General features: G+C 40.0%; 1 protein-coding gene across 2 annotated transcripts; it reads right to left on the bottom strand.

Annotated features, from left to right (window-relative positions):
• Window positions 1–1926: 1926 nt before the first annotated feature.
• zgc:162200 (uncharacterized protein LOC558638 homolog) lies at window positions 1927–21488 on the bottom strand. 2 transcript variants are annotated; one of them, XM_044130839.1, is made up of 10 exons: window positions 21279–21488; window positions 19184–19510; window positions 17244–17456; window positions 16983–17135; window positions 14375–14851; window positions 10352–11224; window positions 8376–8555; window positions 6034–6185; window positions 4503–4863; window positions 1927–2434 (listed from the first exon to the last, which is right to left on the bottom strand). In XM_044130839.1, the coding sequence occupies exons 2-10, from the start codon at window positions 19433–19435 to the stop codon at window positions 2429–2431; spliced, it is 2667 nt and encodes an 888-aa protein (XP_043986774.1). In that variant the 5' UTR covers window positions 19436–19510; window positions 21279–21488; the 3' UTR covers window positions 1927–2428. The 2 variants fall into 2 exon arrangements, with proteins under 2 accessions (XP_043986774.1, XP_043986784.1); XM_044130849.1 differs by having other exon boundaries at window positions 21441–21460.
• Between the last annotated feature and the right edge of the window lie 739 nt (window positions 21489–22227).

The raw sequence follows: 22227 nt of genomic DNA, 5'->3' as shown, positions 1-22227 counted from the left end.
AATTTCTCACACAGTCATCACCTTCATGCATTGATGCAGAAATTTCACTGGCTCATGCAATTTTCTGAGAAACTATTAGGATTCCTTTAGCTTGAAGCAATAATCTTAAAAACCAAAGTTTTACATTTTGAATTAACTGAAATATATAAACTTCTTGATTTTTCTGATATGCTGGAATGCTTCATGTCGAGAGCGATTCCTACAGAAGATAACTCCCAAAAGCGGCTCGATGTTTAGGACATTAAATGGCTTTTTTCTTAGCGAAGCCAGTAGCTGCGTTTCCATCAAACATAAAAATACGCAAATCAAAATTACAAAAATAAATTTGCTTAATAGAGACAAGCCAATTTTGAAAAAAAAAAACCAACACATTTTTTGATAAAGTTTTTGCAAGTGCAATTCACAAAACTGCAATGGAAAGACTTGTATTTGCATCACACAAGTCACGTGATCAACAACCGGATGTTACTACTGGCAGAAACGATGAAGATGACGACAGGAAATAGCAGGAAGATAAGTTTGTTTTTGGTTTTTGTGGACAATGTGCAGCTGGCTCCACCAGATCTCTCACAGTGTCATATAAAGCTTTATCATTTGAAAATGTTAACTCTATAACTCTTCGATAAAATTGCAAAAATGCTGCACATGTAGCCGCTCCCTAGCAGAGGTTTGTCACGCCAACGTCTCCTCTGATGATACATGGTGAGCGCTACCGGCCGAATTTTTAATGACTTATTGCATGAACAAACTTATTCATGTGTGTGATGGAAACACTGAAATCAAAAATTCTATTTACTCCAGGTGTTAATTCAATAAATTAAATGTATTTTCTCTTCCACATGGTCTTGGTGACCAAGGCATTCAACAAGAGGTCCATCTTATGTGACTTCCATGGTAACGTCGCTAGTGCTGCTGAGGGCTTCCCCAGTGCTTTATAAGCCTGGTGGGCCACCAGGCTTCACATGTGCCCCCACCAGGCTAAGCATTGCTTATTTATTTGAGTTTTTTAATGTTTGCTGAGGGTCCCTGAAGGCAGAAGAAGAATCACATATTTACTTTTTCCAAGTATGGGGACAAAACTCAAACTCTCAGGTCCACCGGTGCGAATGTCATCCGCAGCTGGCAACCATTGGCCGAATGATAAACCATTCTTCCAAGAACTTTAATGTCAAATGTGTGTTAGCAAAGTTCCCAGGCCTAGCCGACCCACCTCGCCACGCGAGACATCAGAAGGTTTTTTACTAAGTAAAATTCAAGATTTGCACACATTTGTAATGGAAACGCAGCTAGTGTTGAACCAGAAGTCATGCAGGAAATAGGCACCAGTCTGCATAGTTTGTAAAGTAAGACCTCCACTGACGACTTCTCAAACTGTCAATCTGAATATTTATGGTTCTGACCTGAGGCGGTGACGTTATGGCTGATCCATTTCCACACATAACTATCTTGTTTACTGACCTCTAGTTAAAGGGTGTAGCTGACAGGCAAGGAAAGTAGAAAGTAAAAAAAAGACAAGTAGGAGGTTAAACGACAACAGATCCATCGGTAAATCTCTGCTGCTCATTTTAAGAAACAATCATTCCAGACGAGCTCAGGGTTTCTCCCAGTGCTTTAAAAGCCTGGCGGGCCACCAGGCTTTACATGTGCCCACACCCGGCTAAGCATTGCTTATTTATTTAAGTTTTTTTGAAATAATTTTTTTTTTTGCATTTTTAGGACTATAGTAGGTGTTTTGGTATTAATCTTCCAATCTTTCAATAACACATAATTATCAAGTGATATTTTCAAATTTCCTGTCAACTTTAAACATTTTTTAACTCAAAAACTTGACGTGCCGCTGGATGAACGACTGCCTTAGCGCCAAACCACCAGGCTTAGCCAGTTTTCTGGGGGGAAACCCTGGAGCTAATGTCTTTTTGATGCTAAAGAACGCTAAAGAGGCCGGACAAGGTTGCCAGGTTAAAGGCAAGAGGGTGTGAGGACGATAACGCCTCCAGAGAACAGATCACAGCCTTGAATCCGAGTCAGAGGATAGGAAATACTGTACCAGAAAGATTCTGTTTATGGAATAAATACTGTCGATGGTTCACCACAATATACGGCATTGAAAAAGACAAAACAGACACAGTCAGAGAAATGAGCTGCAGGTTAAACTCTTCATCCTCCTCCAGGATGCATGCAGGTTTCTCCACACCAAGAGGCTGGGATGGAAGATTTTCTGTCTTTATTTATTTTTTTTCTTTCATCTTTTCAGATTTTATTTTCACTCCATGGCAGAGAGGGATTAATGCAGCGCCATATCTGGGATGGACAGGATGTCTCAGGTCAAGCAGGGAGGATGGAGGAATTAGCCGGGTGGAGGGGAAGTCACAAGATGAAGACTGGTCCTTATGGAGCAGAGGGGTTTTGGAGTGATGGTGGGAGTGTTTCAGCGCTACGGAAACAGGGGGAGACAGAGACAAAACAAAAACATTAAGTTCAACTTAATCAGAAAGAAAAGAACTGATGACATGAGAGTGAATGATAATGACAAGCAGATATCCTACATTTACTCGCAAAACCATCCTTACAACATCCATGTTTTGGTTACAACCACAAACTTTTATGTATTTTATGAAGACTTTATGTAAAAAAAAAAAAAAAAGAAAAATTAAATCTGAAGTATAAAAATAGAAATAGATCACTTTCATTCCAGCTCCACAAATAGAAACCTAAAAAAAAAACTGCCTTGCATTTGTTCATGCTCAAACAATAAAGCCTCCAGTCACTAGGGGGCAGCAGCACTCAAATAACATGTTCAACCAGCAGAAGATGGAGTCTCCACCAGCACACTGGTGAGATACAGAAGTCTGTGCAAGTAAAAAGAAAAATGTCGGAGCAAATTTTGCACAAAAAAAAAAAGTTACATACGTTTTTGAATGGAATAAGCTGATGAAGCTAACAAATAACCAATGTTTACAGTTTTTTAAAAATGTTTAGAATGTAACTCTTTAATCTAAAAATGCACATCCCAATGAATCATTTGCAACCTTTCTTGAGAATCTCAGTCTGAACGGTCTTAAAAATTAAAAACCGAGTTTATCGCTTTAAAAGACTTAAAGCGACAAATTTAAGTTGCTGATTTTTATATGATTCTGTGTTAATTGTAAGCAGAATGTTGGTGTCAGCAGAGAGAAATAAATTTAATTCTCAATAGGATTTAATTTTGGGAGGTCATGAAAGCCAGCAACTTTTTCTTGCAACTCCGTCCATAAACATCAGATCTGCAGTTCACCGCGAGTCACGTAAAAATGTTACAAAAGAGTAGAAGGAAATTGCAATACATGAAGCAAAACTAATATTGCAAATCACACTACAAAATAAAAAAAATCTTCTCTGTAAAAGATGTTGAAGTATTTGTCATTTTGTGGGGTGAAAACTGTAGTTCCCTGAGATATTTTGCAAATAACGGGCAAAAATTTCAGCCTTTTGATGCATAAAGCCTAAATTTGTAGAAATGAGTTAAGAAATTGTCTCAAATAGAGTCCCAATAAAACACATAGAGGTTTGTGGTTGTAATTTGACAAAATGTGGAAAAGTTCAAAACGTTTACGAGTCACTACAAGCCATGCAACAATCAGCAATAAACCAGTTAAACCTACAAATCTCTAGCCAAAACAAAGGCAAAAAAACAAAAACAGAAGACATACAAAGCAGCTAATTTAACGTCTCATATATTATATAACTTTCTAATCATAAAGCTGCTACTTTTTCTTGCGAGAGCATTTAGAATGAGAGCTCCGGGCCCTGGAAGGTGCAGCCTGACTTTTATTACCACAGTTCCTGTTGGCAGCACTGTGCGATTCCTCTGTGCTTCTGTTTACGGCGGTGGAAGATCTGCCTCTAGACTCTCTGCAGACTCCGCTCATCCTGGGCTTACCAGGCGGGTTGTGAGCAGACAGAGCCGCGACTGTTTGGGCCGCTGAGTATCTGGAGTTTGGCTGTGAATGGACCGACTCTGACGGCAACGAGTAGCTGCTAGCAGCTGCTCCTTGCACAGATTTAGAGCGGTTCTGCTTCTTCCTCACAGAGGCGTCCAGGTGTGTTTTTGGGTCAGGGTTTTGCCGGCTTTCGCCCCATGCTTTAGCTGTGTTAGGATACACACGCGAAGCTTTAGAGGAGGTTAGATCACCAGCATGTGAAGAGGAAGCAGACTTCTGCCTGCTGGAAGAGGAAGAAGCAATGCGAGTTTTGATGAAAGTGTCCTGGCGCACAGGGACCGAAGCTCTCCGGCCTGACGCAGCCCTTCGTCTATCACTCGTACTGACTGTTAAGTCACTGCTCAAAGAACTGGTGGAGTCTTTACGAGGCAGAGAACGTCTATGACTCACCTCCGTATTAAAAACATCACTGATACTACGACTTCTAATGAAGGTGGCATCTCTTGGGAGACCCCGGCCACCGTGGGACCGGCTGCTTGTGTGAAAGCTGTTGTCGGAAGAAAGAGAAGAGGAGGTTCTTACAGGGCTTGTGTGGAGACTTCGGGTTAGAGCTCGCAAGTGGTGGGTGGCCGAGGCGGGGACGCTGCTGCCGAGGACGGGGCTGGCCCGCGGACTGCTCCTCAGCTGGGGCCTGCCGGGGCTGCTGCGGGGGCTGCGGGAGGCCCGGCCCGACTTGGCGGCTAGCTCTTTGGCCCGGGAGCGCCGGGGGCTGCTGTTCAGGCTGCGGGGGGCCTGAGGAGCCTCCAGATCCTCCAGACGCTGAGTGAGGGCCAGTTTCTGCTGGATGGCCATGCGCAGGAGGGAATTAAGAGTCTTCTTCTCGTCCTCAGCAGCGGCAAGCTGCCTCTGCATCTCGTCCAGCTGGGTGACGTACTGATCACACCTGAAAGACGTGGACAGGGTTAACATGCAGCATGCACAAACAGGCGGGCAGGAGCTCATCAAAAGGGACACAAAAACAGTCCGGTTAAAGACAAAGTGAGTGTGTTACAACAAACACCAACTAGCACCGCAAATCAGACGACTTTTAGAATCTGAAATGTTGCTAATTACGTAGGAGAACTGAAACAACAACTTATGCTGCATAAAGGGGCATTTCCAACACAGAAAATGCTGTAGATGGAAAATCTGGACTTTTGCAGACGAACGCAGAGCGTCAACCAATCTCAGACTTCGCTTAGTGACGTTGTGGAATGCAACCGTGCAAAAAAAAATTCTAAATGGAATGTTTGACAAAAAAAAAGATGTTTTGATCACTTCAGGAATTTCTAAACATTCATGATTTTTTTTTTTTATACAAAAGGAGGATTGAAATTAATGATGCCACAATTATAAAACCTATGATGCTACATATGTTCATCACCATCTTTAACAGCATTTTGTTGAGTTTTAGAACCACAGACAAAACAAAGCGAAGGAGGAGGAAATGGAGGGCGAGTCGTCCATGTGCAGTTCTAGCATCCCTCCACATGGTGGCACCACTAATCTAAGCTTGAACCACAACCTTTTCCAAAGCTATAATCTGTTGGATCAGACTTCAGCTGGCCTTGATTACTGTCTGTTCTTGAATCCTTCTTAAGGATAATCAAGTAGCAGCTCATAAATGTCTGCAAATGGACCAGACAAGCTGATACTCGTCCAGGAACCTCTGAGCTCTTCGACACCTGCTACATAAATAAAAATAAATAAATCTGAGAATTATCTAGTTTATTGCATTGGCATAATCACTGCTTTCCAATCGAGCAGAGGTGTTTAGTGAGGGAGAGTTTGGTGATCTTGGTTTTGTTGAGTTTTACTCGTTTCGTGCAAAGGTTCGGACCTCTTCCTCCCTAACATGACCCGCCTGAACAGGACAAGTCCTTTTCCCCGCACAAGGCAGAGCATGTGGCTTATAATCTTCACTTGAAGCCGAGGAGCGTGCACGGGTGTAATAAGAACGGTAAGCTCATTAACCACTAACGAGTGCTTTTACAAAGCATTTAGTGCAAGGAAAAACTTCTACAAATATTTTTTCGGTTCTTATAGCGGGTAATAAAAGAAATAAAAACCTTACCTGCTGGCAAACATGACTCTGAGAGACGAGAAGGTGGCAGCGTCCTCCTTCAGGGCTTTGAGCTCATTCCTCAGTTTCATCATGGTCTCCGACACCATGCTCTTCTCCGTCTCATACTTGGTTTTCAGATTAGACAAAGCCAACTCAGCCGTCTGCAACGACAAAAACAAAAACGACCTCAAGATCGAGCATCTAAACAAGGTTTGTGCACCGTTCACACAGTAAAATTCAAGCAAATGAAGGTTTTCAAACTTTTCCAGCACCAACGTTACAGTTACAAACAAATGACCTAAAGAAAACACTCCCAATATATATGATATTATTTATTAATGTTAATATTTTGTGATAGTACTCTGCAGCATAATTATAACTAAAATATAACAAAATTTTATTTAGTGAAGTATCTCACACACACCTCAAATACCAGACTGATCTGAGAACAAAACATTCAACCAAAAAAATCCCCCAATTTTAATAACTTTGTTTAAACTATAAAATAAAAGCAACCTTTATTTCAATTATAGGGCTCAATAAGTCTATTAGGAATAATAGATATTCATTCCGTTGAAACAATCGAAACAAATGGCCTTATGGTAAATTACCTTCTTGATCAAATTAAATGCTTTAACATGCAAAGTTACAAAAACAATTTAAAAAAATAAAATTTTACCCAAGGTTTCTGGCATTTAGCAAATAGAAATTATTTTGGTAATTCTAACTACACAGTGTGTGTGCGTCTTTATTGGCTGTATAAAAATATCTGTTTTTAACTTTAATGTTTTCAAAATTTAGGCAGTTCATCAAACCGATTACATTTAAGACAAAACCGTGCAGTTTGATCACAAACATTTTAAAGGACTTAATAATCAAACACTTTCCTAATCTTGAAACACAAATTGAAAAGCAGCTGTAGGAACATTGAAGTAAGAAGTTTTTAATGGCTTCATTCAAACATTTTTTTTAAAAAGACAAACAAACAACAACAATAGAATGCAACAACAATATTTGCTTTTCTGAGACTTTACCAACAAATCAGCGGTGCATTTCTTTAACACTGTGGTTTTGGCATCAACACAAACAAAGCTTTTTATCCGAGTTATTTGGTAAAAGCTCTGCAAAAAAAAAACAATTACCAACTGAAGCAAACAAATATATTAAAAAAAAATAGTAAAAAATATGATAAACAACCAAACGACTGAACCAGAGTGCCGCAGTTCAGACTAAAAATAAATGAATGCCGTTTGACTGACATCAGGAAAAGCAGCGGGTCGCTTGTTCAAACAGAACATTAAGGTGTTCTGTTGGTACCAGAATAACAGGAAGCAGGGCATGAGGACTGTAAAGCCCTTGATGATGCCAAGCTAAGCAGGAATCTGCATCAGTCCAGTGCACTGATAGTAAAGACAAACTACTGCAGTATTATGAATATTTTATTATAGACGAACAGGAGTCCTGAGCCCAGAGTCTGTACCAGTAACAGCATCATCAGTTTAACTGTGTGACGTGAAAATAAACCTGGAATATATCAAATCCAGACAAAAACGTCCCCTGGAGAGTGTTTGGAGTAACCGAGACAAACAACAGACGTTGGTCAGATGAGATAAACGAGTGGAGGAGAAAGCGGACTTCAGCTCTTGGAAGTCTAAAAATCATTCAGTATTCAAAGTGCTAAGGAAAAGGGAAACTCACTGGCCCCTTTATTAGGTACACCTGATGATGGTGATATGCATATTAGTCAATCAGATGGCAGCCAATCAATGCATCCAACATGGTGAAGTAGGGTGATATGGCTTATTATGCTTCCTGGAAGAAATGATGATACGTCTATGGCAGTCTTTTTCAAACTGTGCTCCGCATAATAACTGCTAATTGGCCATGACGTTAGCTCAAAGTGTGACGCTACAGTTAGCTAACCAAAGGATTGCATTTAAAAATAATAATGAATAAATGACTGAAGACCAAGTCACTAAAAAGAAAGCCTGAAGATTATGGTGGAAAGTTTCTAAGGATGAGTCGTAGAACTTTTGTTTTTGAATGCTATTATGATAAATAGCATTGAGGCGGTGAGCAGCGCTGCGCCCCACGCTGACTAACTGCATCTTAACACCTAAAATAACATTATTTATGTTCGGCTATCTACTGGCTGAAAGAAAATATTTGTTTTTGCCAACACAACTCAAGTCTATTGAGCCTGAAAAAAGTTTGGGACACATGGGTCTATGGGTTATACATAACATATTCATCACATTTCTGCACAAAAGTTTAGCTTGAAATGACGGATAATGCTGCTGGAATAACCAAATAACCTAAGAGACGAGGAAAAGCGCTGCAGCTTCGTTTACCTGCTTGTTTGCCTTCAGGACAGTCCGCAGGGTTGCAATCTGCTCTCTCTTCGTGCTGAGAAGGGATTTGAGTTTTAGGACTTCCTCCAAAAGGCTTTCGGTATCCCGCTCCGACTCCTCGCTGCTGCTGAGCCCAGAGTACGGCATCGCTCCTCTCTGACGGCAGAGGTCCACAGCCACCTGAGTGGACACGCATACAGGGAAAAAGAAAAATGATTTAATGGATTTTATTAAATTTCTTAAAATAACAAATCACTATATTATTTACAATATATTCAGCAACAACTTTTAAATTTCTAGAGTAGAGGTGGGCGATTTGGACTAAGTTTCGTCATGATATTTTGTACTGTTATTGTGATACAGATAAATGTGACAATAAGAACTATTCATTACTTATTTATTTAGGTAAATGAATGTCTGTGACTTTCCTTAACACAAATGCTACTCTTTAGAAACGTTCCCATTTAGGTCACCAGTCACAGTAACTTACTTTAATGATATTTTAAATTTTATTGAAACAAACTGTGGAGAAAATGGCAAAACTAACAATGCTGACAATATGGGCAGTTTGAACATTAATCTGAATTTATCCAGACAACGATTACATGACAAGAAATTTATCATGATAAATGCCCACCCTCAGTTGTAGACTTAATTTGTGTATGGAAATCTTTTTCACTTCAGAGAAAGAACTAATTTAAGCTTTCCAGTGTTTCAGATAATGTTTGCTCAAAGGATTGTGTTTTCCTGAGGCCACAACTCAACTTTGACCCCGGGTAATCCGATCCATTCAAACAAACACATGCAGGCACGTGTCAGCACAGCCCTGAACAGGCGCTGGATTTGAGAGGCGCTCAAGAACATTTGCTGTCTGAACAAAATGTCAGGTTCAAGGAAATCTGTACAGGGGGGAAAAGCTTTCACTCTGAATATCAGCCTGACTTTTAGTAGCAGTCAGAAAATAAGATTTGGAAATGATTTAGTCCTGTTTGTAAGAGGTGAGCTGGTGCTGCCAACAAGGTTCAGTCCTGGGACCCCTCATATTTACCATCTACATGCTACATTACAAAGTCACCAGGTGACTCTGAATTCATACAAGAACCAAAAGGATGCTTAGAACAAATCAATGTGTGGATGTGACAGAACTTTCACCAGATAACCAGAAAAACTAAAGTTATTATCTGTGGTCAATCTAGAGTCAATGCACAGCTTCAGTTATTACAATAATTAACTAGAGATCTGATCTGAACTTTCTGTGCCACATAGAGATGGTTACAAAGTCAGCCTTCTATCACCTGAATAACATTTCCAGGAGTAGAGGACTAATGTCTCAGCCAGATCTAGATAAACTCATTCATGAGTTTATCTTTAGCAGCATTGATTACTGCAACAGTGTCCTTACAGGTCGGCCTGAAAAATTAGTCCTCAGCAGCAGCTGATCCAAAATGCTGCTGCTGGAGTTCTGACTAAAACCAGGAAGATAGAACACAAGAGCCCAGCTCTACAGTCCTTCCACTGGCTCCCTGTAGCTCAGACAATAGACTTTTAAATGCTGCTGTTAGTTTATAAATCACTGAATGGCTCAGCAACAAAATACATTAAAGATCTGCTTCCAGGTCTTCTGGTTCTGCTCTGAATCCCCAAAACCAGAACCAAACATGGAGAAGCCGCATTCAGCTTCTATCACCACAAATCAAGAAATCAAGAAATCTGATTTAGAGTAACTCAGCTGAAACGCTGAGTTACTCTAAATCAAGGCTAAACAGCCACCAGATCAGAGCTGCTGGCTTTGATTCATAATAACTGGAACACCGATCAATATATTTTATGTACATCTGCTTGATTATCTTAATATGTGTATTACTTGTTTCATAATTGATGACTGATGTTTTTATGATGTACAGGACTTTGAACTGCCTTGTTGCTGAAATGCGTTGTACAAATAAACGTATGCGTCTCAGACACCGCCCTCTTACCCTGAGGTGCTTGATCTGGCAACGGATGACAGCAACCAGGTTGGACACATTCGACGGGTCCCTGAAATCCAGAGTGGGGGATCCAGGACAGGTCAGCGAGTCTGCGCTGGATCCTGCGCTGTCCACCTCGCCCATGAACTGCAGCGCCGCAGCTTTGGAGATGAACATGTCGTTTGTCCGAGGCTTCTTCTGAGCGTTGTGTTGGGCGAAGACGTGGTGTGACCTTCGCACTCCTCCTCCGCCACCACCCCTAGCACTGTCCCGGTAGTAGTCCAGGGTGACCCGTTTGGGGGTGATGTTATTGCACACACAGATGTGGTGGTAGAGGTTGGACAGCTCCTCAGAGAAAGCCAACAGCTCCTCCTGAGCGACGCTCAGATGCCCTTCAGAATCAGTTGCCACTTTTCGCGTGGCTCCGATCTCTTTCTCCAGCTCGCCGATGCGCTCCTGATCCTGCTTGCTGGACTTGATGCACTGCCGGATCTTGTCGGCCAGCTCCTGGGCCTCACCCCGCCATCGCTCCTTCTCCTGCTTGTATCTCTGCTCGAGGGTGTTGTACCGCGCGCCCGCCTGAGAGAGTTCGTCTCGCAGCTTCAGAAGCTCTTCGCTAGCCGCGCGCATTCGTGCCTCCAGCACCTCTTTGCTCTTAGTGTCCACCTCATAGTCAAAGCCCTCACTGCCGTCCTCTCCAGTTTCCACCTTCTGCCTCTCCTCTGCCTCTGGGTGTGGATGCACACTACTTTGCGCGGCTTCCAGCTGCTGAGTGAGAGTGCCAACCTTGTCCTCCTGCTGACTTAGAGCCTGTTTGGACATCATCAGCTGCATTTGCAGTTCCTCCACTTTGCTACCCAGGCTGGATTTCTCCCTTTCTGCCTGAAAATACACACAAATAACATTTAAAAATGTAAATTAGGAAAGCAAGTAATCGATTAACGAGTTAATTTAAGGTTGCTTTATCTCATCGATCAACTAACGATTAATAGAGAAACCAATGTCTTTCCATATCAAAGGGCTAAAATGTTCATGTTATTCAAATTTTTTTTTATTAATTTTACCATTATTTTGTGTTAAATACTGACTGAATAAACAGCCAATTGTGGCTCTTACATTACTAAACTTAGACATATTTTTAAAATGAAATAAAAACAGAAACCTCTCAGGCTGCTGAATAAAAAATTAAATAATGAAAAGAATTAACAGAGATATTTATATACTAGTACCGCTGGCGGCAGGTGGTATTTGAAGGGTGGGCCAATATATATATTGGGTTTTTTTTCCTATTTTTTTCTATTTCCAAAGAGAGACGCATACAATTTGAAAAATAAGGAGAAAACCTGATATGGACAACCATAAAACAAGAAAACAACCATGGAAACATACCAAAGACCAATTGCATAGAGTCTCTGCAGTTGTCCAAATTAATTCCCCTGCATTAATTTCCCAACACTGGACACAATCACACTGATAAAAATGAAACAAGATAAAATATGTTTTTAAATGAGGCCTACCATATTTAAACAAAAACTCACTCCAACAACTTTTCCTCATAACGCTGAATAGGGCTGTCAGAAGTTAGCCCTTCTTAAAGACCCCGGGATTTTCCCCAGGCGGTTTGTTGAAAATGTAACAAAATGTGACACATTATTAATAAAATGTATTTATTTTTAGGTAGTTATTTTTAAGTTATTTTAACAACTTTATTGTAAATGTCAGGGAGGGCTTAGCCCTACTAGCCCACTTATACCAGCCGTCCCTGATTAGTACAGTCTCTGGTGGATTTTGAAGGAATGTTAAAACTTCGCTCCTTAAAATGCATTAACTTACAACAACTCTCAAAAATAATTCATGCTTACTGGCGCCATGTTTTCTTCAACATATCCTCGGCTTCGTAGCACATCAATAATGTTTGAATGACAAGCAAACGCGCTCTGCTGAATGAGCGCTGTTAAACTTTAGAAATTTGTCGCGTGTTTATATTTCTAAACAGAACCGCATAAAGTGCATTTTATATCCGTTTGGACCGTTTCTATTTCCCTCTATGCTATGGATCCGGCATCTTTGTTTCTATGTCTACGGCTCCGCGTCAGGATAACCGGCGGCGCCCTCTGCTGGCTGGCGGCCAAACTACAACACTAAAATAAGCTCTATGCGAATGTCATCAGTAGAAAAAAAAACTCTAGCCACTCAGTTTTCATTCAAATAATTCAAACTGACTTTATTTATTTGAAGAAAACGAAAGGATGATTTCTCAGACCTCCCCTCCCTCTTCCTCTTAATGCATTTTTAATGTAACCAGATGCAGATCCAGAGACAAAACATCTGCTAGACAGGAGCTTTTAAACCCAACCCCCCAACTTAAGTGCATCATACATAATGTATTTCCTCCAAACAAAGAGAAGGGACAACTCAATATGTTCTTAATTATTCGAGACACATTCTCTTAGAAGGAAACTGCGTTGACAATAACTAGGAGTGGACTAAAATTTCTCAGTGAAGCAGTTGTTACGCAACAGTGCTTATCCTGCAGCAACACAGAGCGGATGTGGTTTCCAACAGGAAGTGCCAGCTAACAGCTCCATAGTCACACAGACTAAATGGTGCTGAAACCTCCTCACTCGGGACAATAATGGATGTTAGTTTTTAACTGAACCTGAATAGACAAAGAGGAGTTTCATCTAAAATCTACAGATTTATGAGATTAGTGATTTGTTTTGGTAGAGACAAGATGACAAGAGCAGACACAATATTTAGACACAAGTACTCATTTAAGATGAATGAATAAGTGTGTTTTTATTCAAAAGTAATGTGCTCAGCCCTAGAGTATGATAGTGTAAAAATATTTGGTATTCTTCTTTTTTGTCACTCTTAAATATTTTAAACTACAAAACACACCATCATAAAACATAAAAAGAAAACCATCAAGAGAAACATAAATCAGCCATTACTGAACCAAATACTAATTTAGTATTTTTATTTAAATGCGTTGTATTTTGTATTTTCCAGGCATAATGCTATTTTATCGCTCAATAAAGTATCTATTATTTTAAGCTAGTGTAAAACTTCTGCATATACCAAATGTGACTTAAAAGTAATTTAAAGCCGTTTAATGCATTGAAATTGGGCTTCTGTCTCTTTAAGAAGCTCCTGCTCTTTCCGACACTCCATCTTCAGCACGTCACCACAGCAATGCTTCTCCATGATGCCGTTTACAACTGTTCTTAGCAGCTCAGTGACAATAAGAAATATGAATTGTTTCTTTTTTAGGTAACGCTATGGCTTTAACCGTGTGTCACAGCAATTATAGCTCCACAAACACAAATGTTGCTCTTGAAAAACATTCCTATGTCCTAAATAAGCTTATTTAGGAAAATTATTATAATATGAAATTTACCATGAAGCAAGATAAACGATACAAAAAATACCCACCCCTAGTTCCACCAGGTGATTATTAATTAATGCTGCCTCTAGTCTGCAGGAGCTGAGAGGGGAAGGTGCGGCGAGAGGTTTTCTGTGGGGTGAAAGCTCCAAGAAGGGGTTCAGTGGAAATAACTTCGTGAGAGCAAGTGTTCAGGCACCCAGGGTTTCCCCCAGTGTAATATAAGCCTGGTGGGCCACCAGGATTTATTTGTGCCCCCACCAGGCTAAGCATTGCTTATTTATTCGTCTTTTTAAAATGTTTGTATTTTTTAAAGATTTTATAGTTTGTGTTTATCTTCCAGTCTTTTAATAAAACATAATTATCAAGTGATATTTTAAAATTTCCTGCCAACTTTAAACATTTTGTAACTCAAAAACACGACGGGCCGCTGGATGAATGACTGCCCAACTACCGGGCTTAGAGATTTAAGGATTCCCCAAACATGAATGAACTTTTTTGATGAGGAAATGGCATTATAACATGACATAAAGCCCAAAAAAGTGGAACCTACACAATACTCCAACTCTAAAACTCCATGGGAAAGTTTTTTTCAATAACATTAAGGTAATATTTGTATGAGTAGTAAGGCTGGTTCTGTTGCATACCTGTAGCAGCTGCTGTTTTAGTTTCTGACTGTCTGAAAAGTGCAGCTCACTCAGCAGGTCAGACACCAGGCCTGAGGCTGGAGCGCGCAGGAAAACGTCGCTGTTGCGCGGCGTGGAGTAGCGATGGACGAGGCCGTTGCTTTTGGAGCTGGGCGCAGATCCGTTGGTGTGACTGCTGTCCTGGGTCTCTTCCTGAGCGTCACCCTCCCCCCCGTGGACCTCCTCCTGACTGTCATCCAGCTGGTCCAAATGGAGCTCCAGATTCCCCACGGAGTCGAACGGGTTGAGGGTCAGGGCAGAGAGCTCCCGCCGCAGACTGTTCTTCTGCTCCCGCTCCTCCTTCAGTGCTTCCAGGGCCTCGTCCAGCTGCCGCTCCGCGATCTCCCTCAGCCTCGCGGCTTCTTCCAGCTGCGCTCGCAGCTCATCTTGCTCTTCGTTCTTTTGGGATAGCTCAAGCTTTATTGATTCAAACTCCACCTAAAACCAGAGAACGCATGTATTTTCTTTAAATAGAGCTAAAGTTTCACCCAACCAGATATTCTCATATTTCTCCTTACTATTGTCTTAAAAAACATTACAAATTTCACTCTTTTCAGACAGACGCAAAGGTAAACAGATGGACTTATGTATGGACGGATAAACAGCATGTAAACAAGATTTAAGGATGCAGAAATGGAAAAATGGGCAAACTAATCAGTGTTTGGCAAACGGGTGGAAAAAGAGACAAATAAATGAATTAATTTATGTCTAACTGGACGGACCAACAGACAAATGCACATACAGAACTCCAGACAATTAGATTTCGAAATATAATCTGGAAATTTGAGTATTTTTCTAAACTCCGTGTTTGTTTTCTAGATCCATTAAATGCCAGGGAAATACTTAAAATTCCAGTTTTTGGCAGACTGCTTAGAGAGCTCCTTCCTTGTTGGCGAAATATGTGGCTAAGATGAAAGGTATGAGAAGACATATTTTACACTTTGACGTGTGCTGCAGCTGGTTCATTCAGTTTATTTAAAACAGAACTAAGGGAGCAAGGACAGATAAACAGAGCTCTCCCAGGTGGAAATCCTTGTAAGGTTGTGTAAACACATCAGACCCATCAGGCTATTTAAAGCAAACCCACATCTTTACCTGCATAAATAAACCCCAAACACATTTTACATGTTATCTGCAATCGTGCTGAGCTGTTTTAGGACAGAGCCGTAACTGGAAAGCAGCTAACTGTTTAGCAGCAAACAATTGTTTTAGTAATCGATTATTCAGATAATCGGATTAAAAATTTGTCACATTCCACAGGTTTCTCATTTAACCACTTAAGCCTTTCATTTAACCAGTTATTAGAAATACATTAAAATATACAAATAAAATAGATAAATTGCTTTTTAAGTAAGAAAGTAAGCATTTTATTGCCAAAAATACAATAACATAGCATTCCTTTAGTGTATGCTTGATCATTTGTAGATTAATTGACTCATTTTTGGAGCAACCAACTAATAATTGGATAACAAAAGGTGCATGATAGGAGATTTTCTTTTTTACAAAACTTTAATCAGGTAGATAGGACATTACTGAGGCAATGGTTACTGGTTGCTATGGTAACCACCAACTGTAAAGACCAGAGTAACAAACAACTTCTTGACTAAGCAAAATTAATCTAGATAGAACATATTTACAAAAAGTTTTTCTTTTAGTTTTTTTTTTTTTTACTTAAATGCAAAATGTATGTATATATTTTTTCTGACTGTGTGGTAAATGGCCTTGTTTGAGTTAGTATACGGTACTCCAGATAGCAATTAATTGATAATTAAATTAGCTGACAATTATTTCAATAATTGCTAAATCGTAATTAATCAGTTTAAGCCCAACTAAATGCACACCGAGCAGATAGCTTGACTAACCTTCAAAAAAGGATCATATTCTGTACAAAAAGCATTTATTTATTTGGGTCAGTCAGTATCAAATTTAAACTAAGTGTCAGAATATCTCTAAATGTCAAAAGTTAAACAATTAAAAGTTTTGCTTATTTTAAGTGTGGTGTAAATGCTACACTTAACACAGTGGATTTCATACAAGTGAGACTCTCGCATGCATACTTTTAAACCATACAGCTCTGGAAAAAACATTAAGAGTCCACTGCACTGAACAGCACTGAAAACCTCCTGGTTATTCCACCAGATATTGATTTCTGAAATCTTCCCAAGTTAAAACATTAGCATTGTCGTTTTTAAATGAATACGAACCTGTTTTCTTCCTATTATTTGAGGTAGAAATAATAGGAAAGACTCAGGTTCACTGTATCTATTCTAACAAGAGAGAAACAGCAGCTTCAGCCCAACAGTTACCGATGGCAACAGAAAAAGAAGGGGTAAGGAGCTGCCAGTTACTGGTTGCTATGGCAACCACCAACTGCCAAGAGCAGCCTCGCAGAACTTAAAACACCAGTAAATGTGAAACAACTTCCTGACTAAACAAAATGGATTCAAAGAGAAAATAAACAAATTTTGACAAACTTCACATCGATAATACTGTTAAAATAAAACCCTGTTACTTACACACAATTAACACAAACTCAACAGGAAAAAAAAATGGCAAAATGACAGCTGACCTGGTTTTCCTTTAGCACAGACACTTGTTTCTGTAAGGAGATATTTTCTTCCTCCAGCTCGCCGTTGTCCTGTAGCTGACGCAGCTCACGTACTTTATATTCCTTCATTTCATCCCTCAAGTGGTTCTTCTCCGCTTCCAGACATTCACATTCCTACAGAACATAGCAAAACTTTCAATTCAGACTGGAAAGTTGATATATTGATTCATTAACTGAATACAAGAGGCCCCGACAGGATTGATTAGTGGATACACAGCGTACCTTCTTAAGCTGGGTGGAGAGCCCCCCCAGCCTGTCGAGCTCGGCGTGGGCGTTGCCCAGAGCAAGACGCGTCTGTTTGAGCTCGGCCTGAACTTCCTCCATCCGGGTTGTCATGGCAGCCTCTTTGGAGGCCGTCTCCTGCAGCAGGCTCTCTTCCCGACACTCTCCATCAGCAGCTGCACGCTTCTGGCTGCTCACAGAATCTGCAAAAGCCTTTACACAAACAAAAGAAATGAAAAATGGGGGGGAAACGTGAAGTATCTCACAAGCATCTATGCGAAAAAGTCACTGAGTTGATGGATGAATCAAGGACAACTCAAAGTTATTCTAGATCCATAAAAAAAGATAGGAATAAACGCAGACTTTAATAGTCCTGTTCCTAACTATGGTGATCGAGAAACACAGTAAAAGCCTAATGCTTGGCTTACAGCTGCATAATGCATCTATTTACAGCTTTCTATAATCAGGAAGCAGAACACTAATGGCTACAGTTGAAATAAACACTGAAAAATGTTTCACTGGAAAGCGCTTTGTTGTTACATAATAATGTTAATTGAAGGCACTAGTTCACACTGCTTTTCTTAAATCTAGAATATCCAAGAAATTGTTTTTAAGCTGATTATGAAAGAATTACAATTCTGTAAGCATGTGACCCTTCAGAAAGAGCTTGTCCTAACATGGAGTTTGAAAAATACCTTTATGTTTCTCTGCAACATAACACATAATTATCAAGTGATATTTTCAAGATTTCTTGTTAACTTTACACATTTTTAACCCAAAAACACAAGCGTCTTCATACAGTTTACAGTATGTTGATCTCCCTCACATGCTAGTATGCTGGGCTTTCAGATTATTTCTGAACTCAAGGGTCTAAAATACACATATTAATAAGATGTATTAGGAATGGCTGATCAAATATTTGGGATTGGGCCTTTTAAACAAAGTCCAGATGAAACTTAACTCCCACTCCCAGTTGTCTGGGATTCTGTTGGCCGCACCCCAAGTGTGCCATGTACGATGGATAGTGGACATTATTTTTAACACCATGGAGTATTTTCTTTTGCACATAAAGTAAAATTTCCAAAATGTTACTTTATTTAAATTTTTTGCCCCAAAATTTTAAGTATTTGTTACCCGTTACTATTCATATTGATGGGAATATGCCAACTTGTCAACAAATCAAGTCAAAAACAGAGTAAAAGCCAGTGGAAACCATTGTTAGCAAGAGCAAAACACTAACAGTCTGTTCTGTTTGCACTACGAAGCAAGATTTTCTGAGTTTCCAGTTGGAACCAACCAACAGGAATGCCACTAGAGTTCAGGATTCCTCCTGGGAAAGTCAGAGCTCACAGGGAGACACAGAGTTTACTGTTTGCATCTAATTAAACCCATAAAGCTGTATAATGTGTTTCTGAACAAAAGGTGGACATCCTGATAATCCTATCCTCATGATGCCTCAGACGTTACATGATAAGGTTTCATTTCCTCTTAGGCCACAAATGAAGCCAAGCTTTTATTTTAGTGGAATAATTCCTAAAGTATAAATAATACAAATTTAAATCTATAACTCATTAAGTTGCAAATATAAAGAGGAATTTTCAAACAACTTTGAGAAACGCTGCCAGCCGCTCCTCAGCTGTGAAAATTCAAATTATCAGTAAGAGCAGCGACAGCACCGTTATGCTATTTGCATTTCTGCCAACATTGTAGAATTAAACTATCCCGTTGGCTTATAGTTATATCACACAACAATATTTATAAATGGAGGATTACTGACTTTTGAGTCTGGGATTAAAAGGTCATGGAAGCACATCACTGTAAATCTATCACACATGCTGGATCAAATGATTACGTCATCATTGAGAAAATTCCCCTTGGACATTTTAGCACGTTGATGGTTGTATCACTTAAAACATTGATGGCAAACACATTTGTCTTACCTCTCTGAGCTGCTGCAGCTCCAGCTTTAAGGATTCGTGTTCCTCTTCCAGTTGCGTGTGTTTCACCTTGAGGGCAGCGCTTTCGTCCAGCACCACCAGCCCGTACCGAGCGGCCTGCAGCTTTTCCTCCGTCGCCTCTTGGAGCTCCAGCGTGAGCCGCATCACCTCGGCCTTCAAGTCTCTGCTGCCCATGTCTGCTTCCACGTCCTCTTCAACCTCTCCACCCGCCGGGTCGGCATCCGTCTCCAACATCTTTACCTGCCCTCGCGCTTATCTGCCGACGATCCGCTGCCACACCCTTACTCCTCTACCCTCATAACCACCGCCCTGCAAACGAGAGGCACAACATTGACTCCTGACACGCTAGACAGGCTTTCACAAATTGTCTGTAAACCACCCGCCAAGCCATCCGCAAAGGTTGGTTAAAGCTCTGCCATGCAAAGAAGAAACCATATGTGAACGCTGCAGTCCAGAGACAAAACTGATTTAAGAAGAGTTTGAGTGGAATCGTGTTGTCTGGCCAGATAAATAAAAATAAATTACAATAAGAAATGCCTACATACCTGGTGGAGCACATCATAAAAGGTAACATTAGTTGCACCATGGTTTTACAGTTCATTAGTTGGGTTTCAAGGGTTTTTTTCCACTATAAACACATAGTAGGCCTGCAGGAATAAATCAACTACATGATAAATTAGGCTCCAGTCTGGTGTATTGGTCTCAACTTGCCTCCATTTTGTGGTAAAATTATGTTAACAAAGACTTCAATATCCATTTCATTTGTCGTTTTGTTTATTTATTTTAGATATATAAAATTTCCTCCCGTTTTAGTGTTAAATGTTTGCTAGAAATTAAAAATTTGTTGGTCTTTTTAGAGGGTGTACTTGCATTATTATAACACTACCATTATATTATTTGAAAATGGTCTCAAAACAACAATATTATCATTTAACATCAGGGATAATTTAACTTCCAGCAAAATGTATTATTGCGACAGGTTTACCAATTTGCTTCTTTAGATCCCAGGCTTTCATAGACAGTTGTTAAAAGCAAATTTTAAACTTCAAAATTAATACCAAATAAGCTACATTTTATTATTATTATTACATTTTATTGTTTAATTTGCAAATCATTTCCTTATGTTTTTATGTAAAGCTTACACAGTGTCTCAACTTTACTAAAATCGTAAACATTAACATTGTTAATAGTTGAGTTAGGAAGCGTTTTAACTTGAACCTCTGCTTGGTGAGGCTAAAGTCTAAAATTACCAAACTGTAAGCATTTCATGTCCATCTCATGTTTCGGCGCTGACTCTGCTTATGCTCTCGTGTAAAACTGAAGGGTTTGCGTTCAGACAGCACATTAGACTCGTTCAAATTATTTAAAGCTCGGTATGAATGACTCCTGTGATCATCAGCGACAGGCAGACAGAAACTGGATCCCATTATTGCAGTGAGAGGGGTGAGCTCAATCCTCTCGCATCTGCCAGACTTTGACTTCCAAACTATGGAATTACAGATGCCAGCTACAGAATAAAGTATTGTTTTAAAAAAATAAATAAATAACAACGTGGATTTATGTTCCTTTGACGTGGGGAGTCGTTGACCGAAGATGGATATACCAGCTGCCCCGGTTGTTGTCCAGCGCCCAGATGATGTAGTTAGTTAGTCATCCTGAAAGCATCTGATGTTACCAGCTCACGAAGCAGTCTCTCTTAGTATCAAATACAAGAATTCAATCGTATCGTACTTATTCTCTTAGACTAACTTGTTACATAAGTGATAAGAGATCGCCTGACAGGGATACAGAGCCGAACACGACACCGGTACAGAGAAACGGGACACTGACCAGACTGTTAGCATCGGTAGCTTAGCTTAATGTGATGTACACAGCAAATTAAGCCATAATGTTGACTTACTGGCAGAGTTTGGAGATCAAGCATCTACAACTGATACGTTTTCAAAGCAGAGGACTAACTAAACTAAACAGAGCTCTCGCTCGCTCGCTCTCTCTCTCTTTCTCTCCCAGTTGAATCCTATCAGACAAGCTAATTAGCCCAGTCAGACAGCCATCAGTAGCCAAACTACGTACTAACCTCGCTGTTTTATTTCAACGGTGGAGCTCGCTTGCCGCCACAAAGCCGCCACCTTGCTTCTTCCAGAGGAGCGCCCAGCAACAGCGGTCTCCTGATCACGTTAGTTAGCGGCGGTACCAGGTTTGGTTTAGCGAACAGCCGCTCCCCTTCCTCCCAACCCACCTGCTTCCCTCGTTTCGCGGAAGGGTCGAGTGTCAAACGCGCGCTGAAAACGTGAGAGCACAAGGGCGCCTTCTTATGTACCATCAGGGTACTGCAGCCACAGAGCTATGGGATGTTTGTATCTGTGATCGGTTCCGAAATTGCGTAAACGCACTTGACCTTTTAATAATGTTGTTAGAGAAGTTCTGCATTGCATGTGAATAAAGAAGAACACAAAGTGCACGTTTACTTGTATATTTACTTTTAGGAGTGGTTTGATTTTTCTTTTGACTTTGTTACCTAATATTATAAAGAAAGTATTGATACTCTTACTTGTGTGAAATTTCTGAATAATCTACAGACACGTCAAAACTGCATGTTTCCCACTTAATTATGATTTTTAGCCAAAGTTACACTGGACAGATACACACCCACATTTTATATTGAAGTGAGACTTCTGGTTTCACGCAGCCTTTTGTGCCATTTCAAGAGAAGATTTAACTTCTCTTGAAGTTAACACTATAACCTCTTCTAACATGCACATTAACTACTGTAAGCATTCATTTTAAAAGTTATACACTGAAAAATGTTTAAATGTCTGCCTGAATTTGTTCTTTTGTAATTATGTTACTTATTTGTATTCATTTTCTTATTTTAGTCTTTAAAATATTTTGCACAAGGCTTCATATTTATCTCTTTTTAAAATCTTAAATATTTTTGACAACTCAGTTCTTGTGTAGTCTTTTTAGGAAATTACTCAGCGTGAACAGGTGTGTCATCGTTCAAAGTTCTAATATTTTATTTTATT

The sequence above is a fragment of the Gambusia affinis genome, linkage group LG01 (assembly GCF_019740435.1).
Source record: "Gambusia affinis linkage group LG01, SWU_Gaff_1.0, whole genome shotgun sequence".
NCBI classification, from domain to species: Eukaryota; Metazoa; Chordata; class Actinopteri; order Cyprinodontiformes; family Poeciliidae; genus Gambusia; species Gambusia affinis.
This window is presented reverse-complemented; position numbering and strand designations above follow the sequence as displayed.

Bases quoted from the DNA above. Each gene is read 5' to 3' on its own strand.
- zgc:162200 (XM_044130839.1), bottom strand. From the start codon at position 19,435: ATGTTGGAGACGGATGCCGACCCGGCGGGTGGAGAGGTTGAAGAGGAC. The intron at 17,457-19,183 runs GTAAGACAAATG...GTTTGTGTAAAG, and splicing joins AGCTGCAGCAGCTCAGAGAG to GCTTTTGCAGATTCTGTGAG. The intron at 6,186-8,375 runs GTAAACGAAGCT...TTGTCGTTGCAG, and splicing joins TCCTGAAGGCAAACAAGCAG to ACGGCTGAGTTGGCTTTGTC.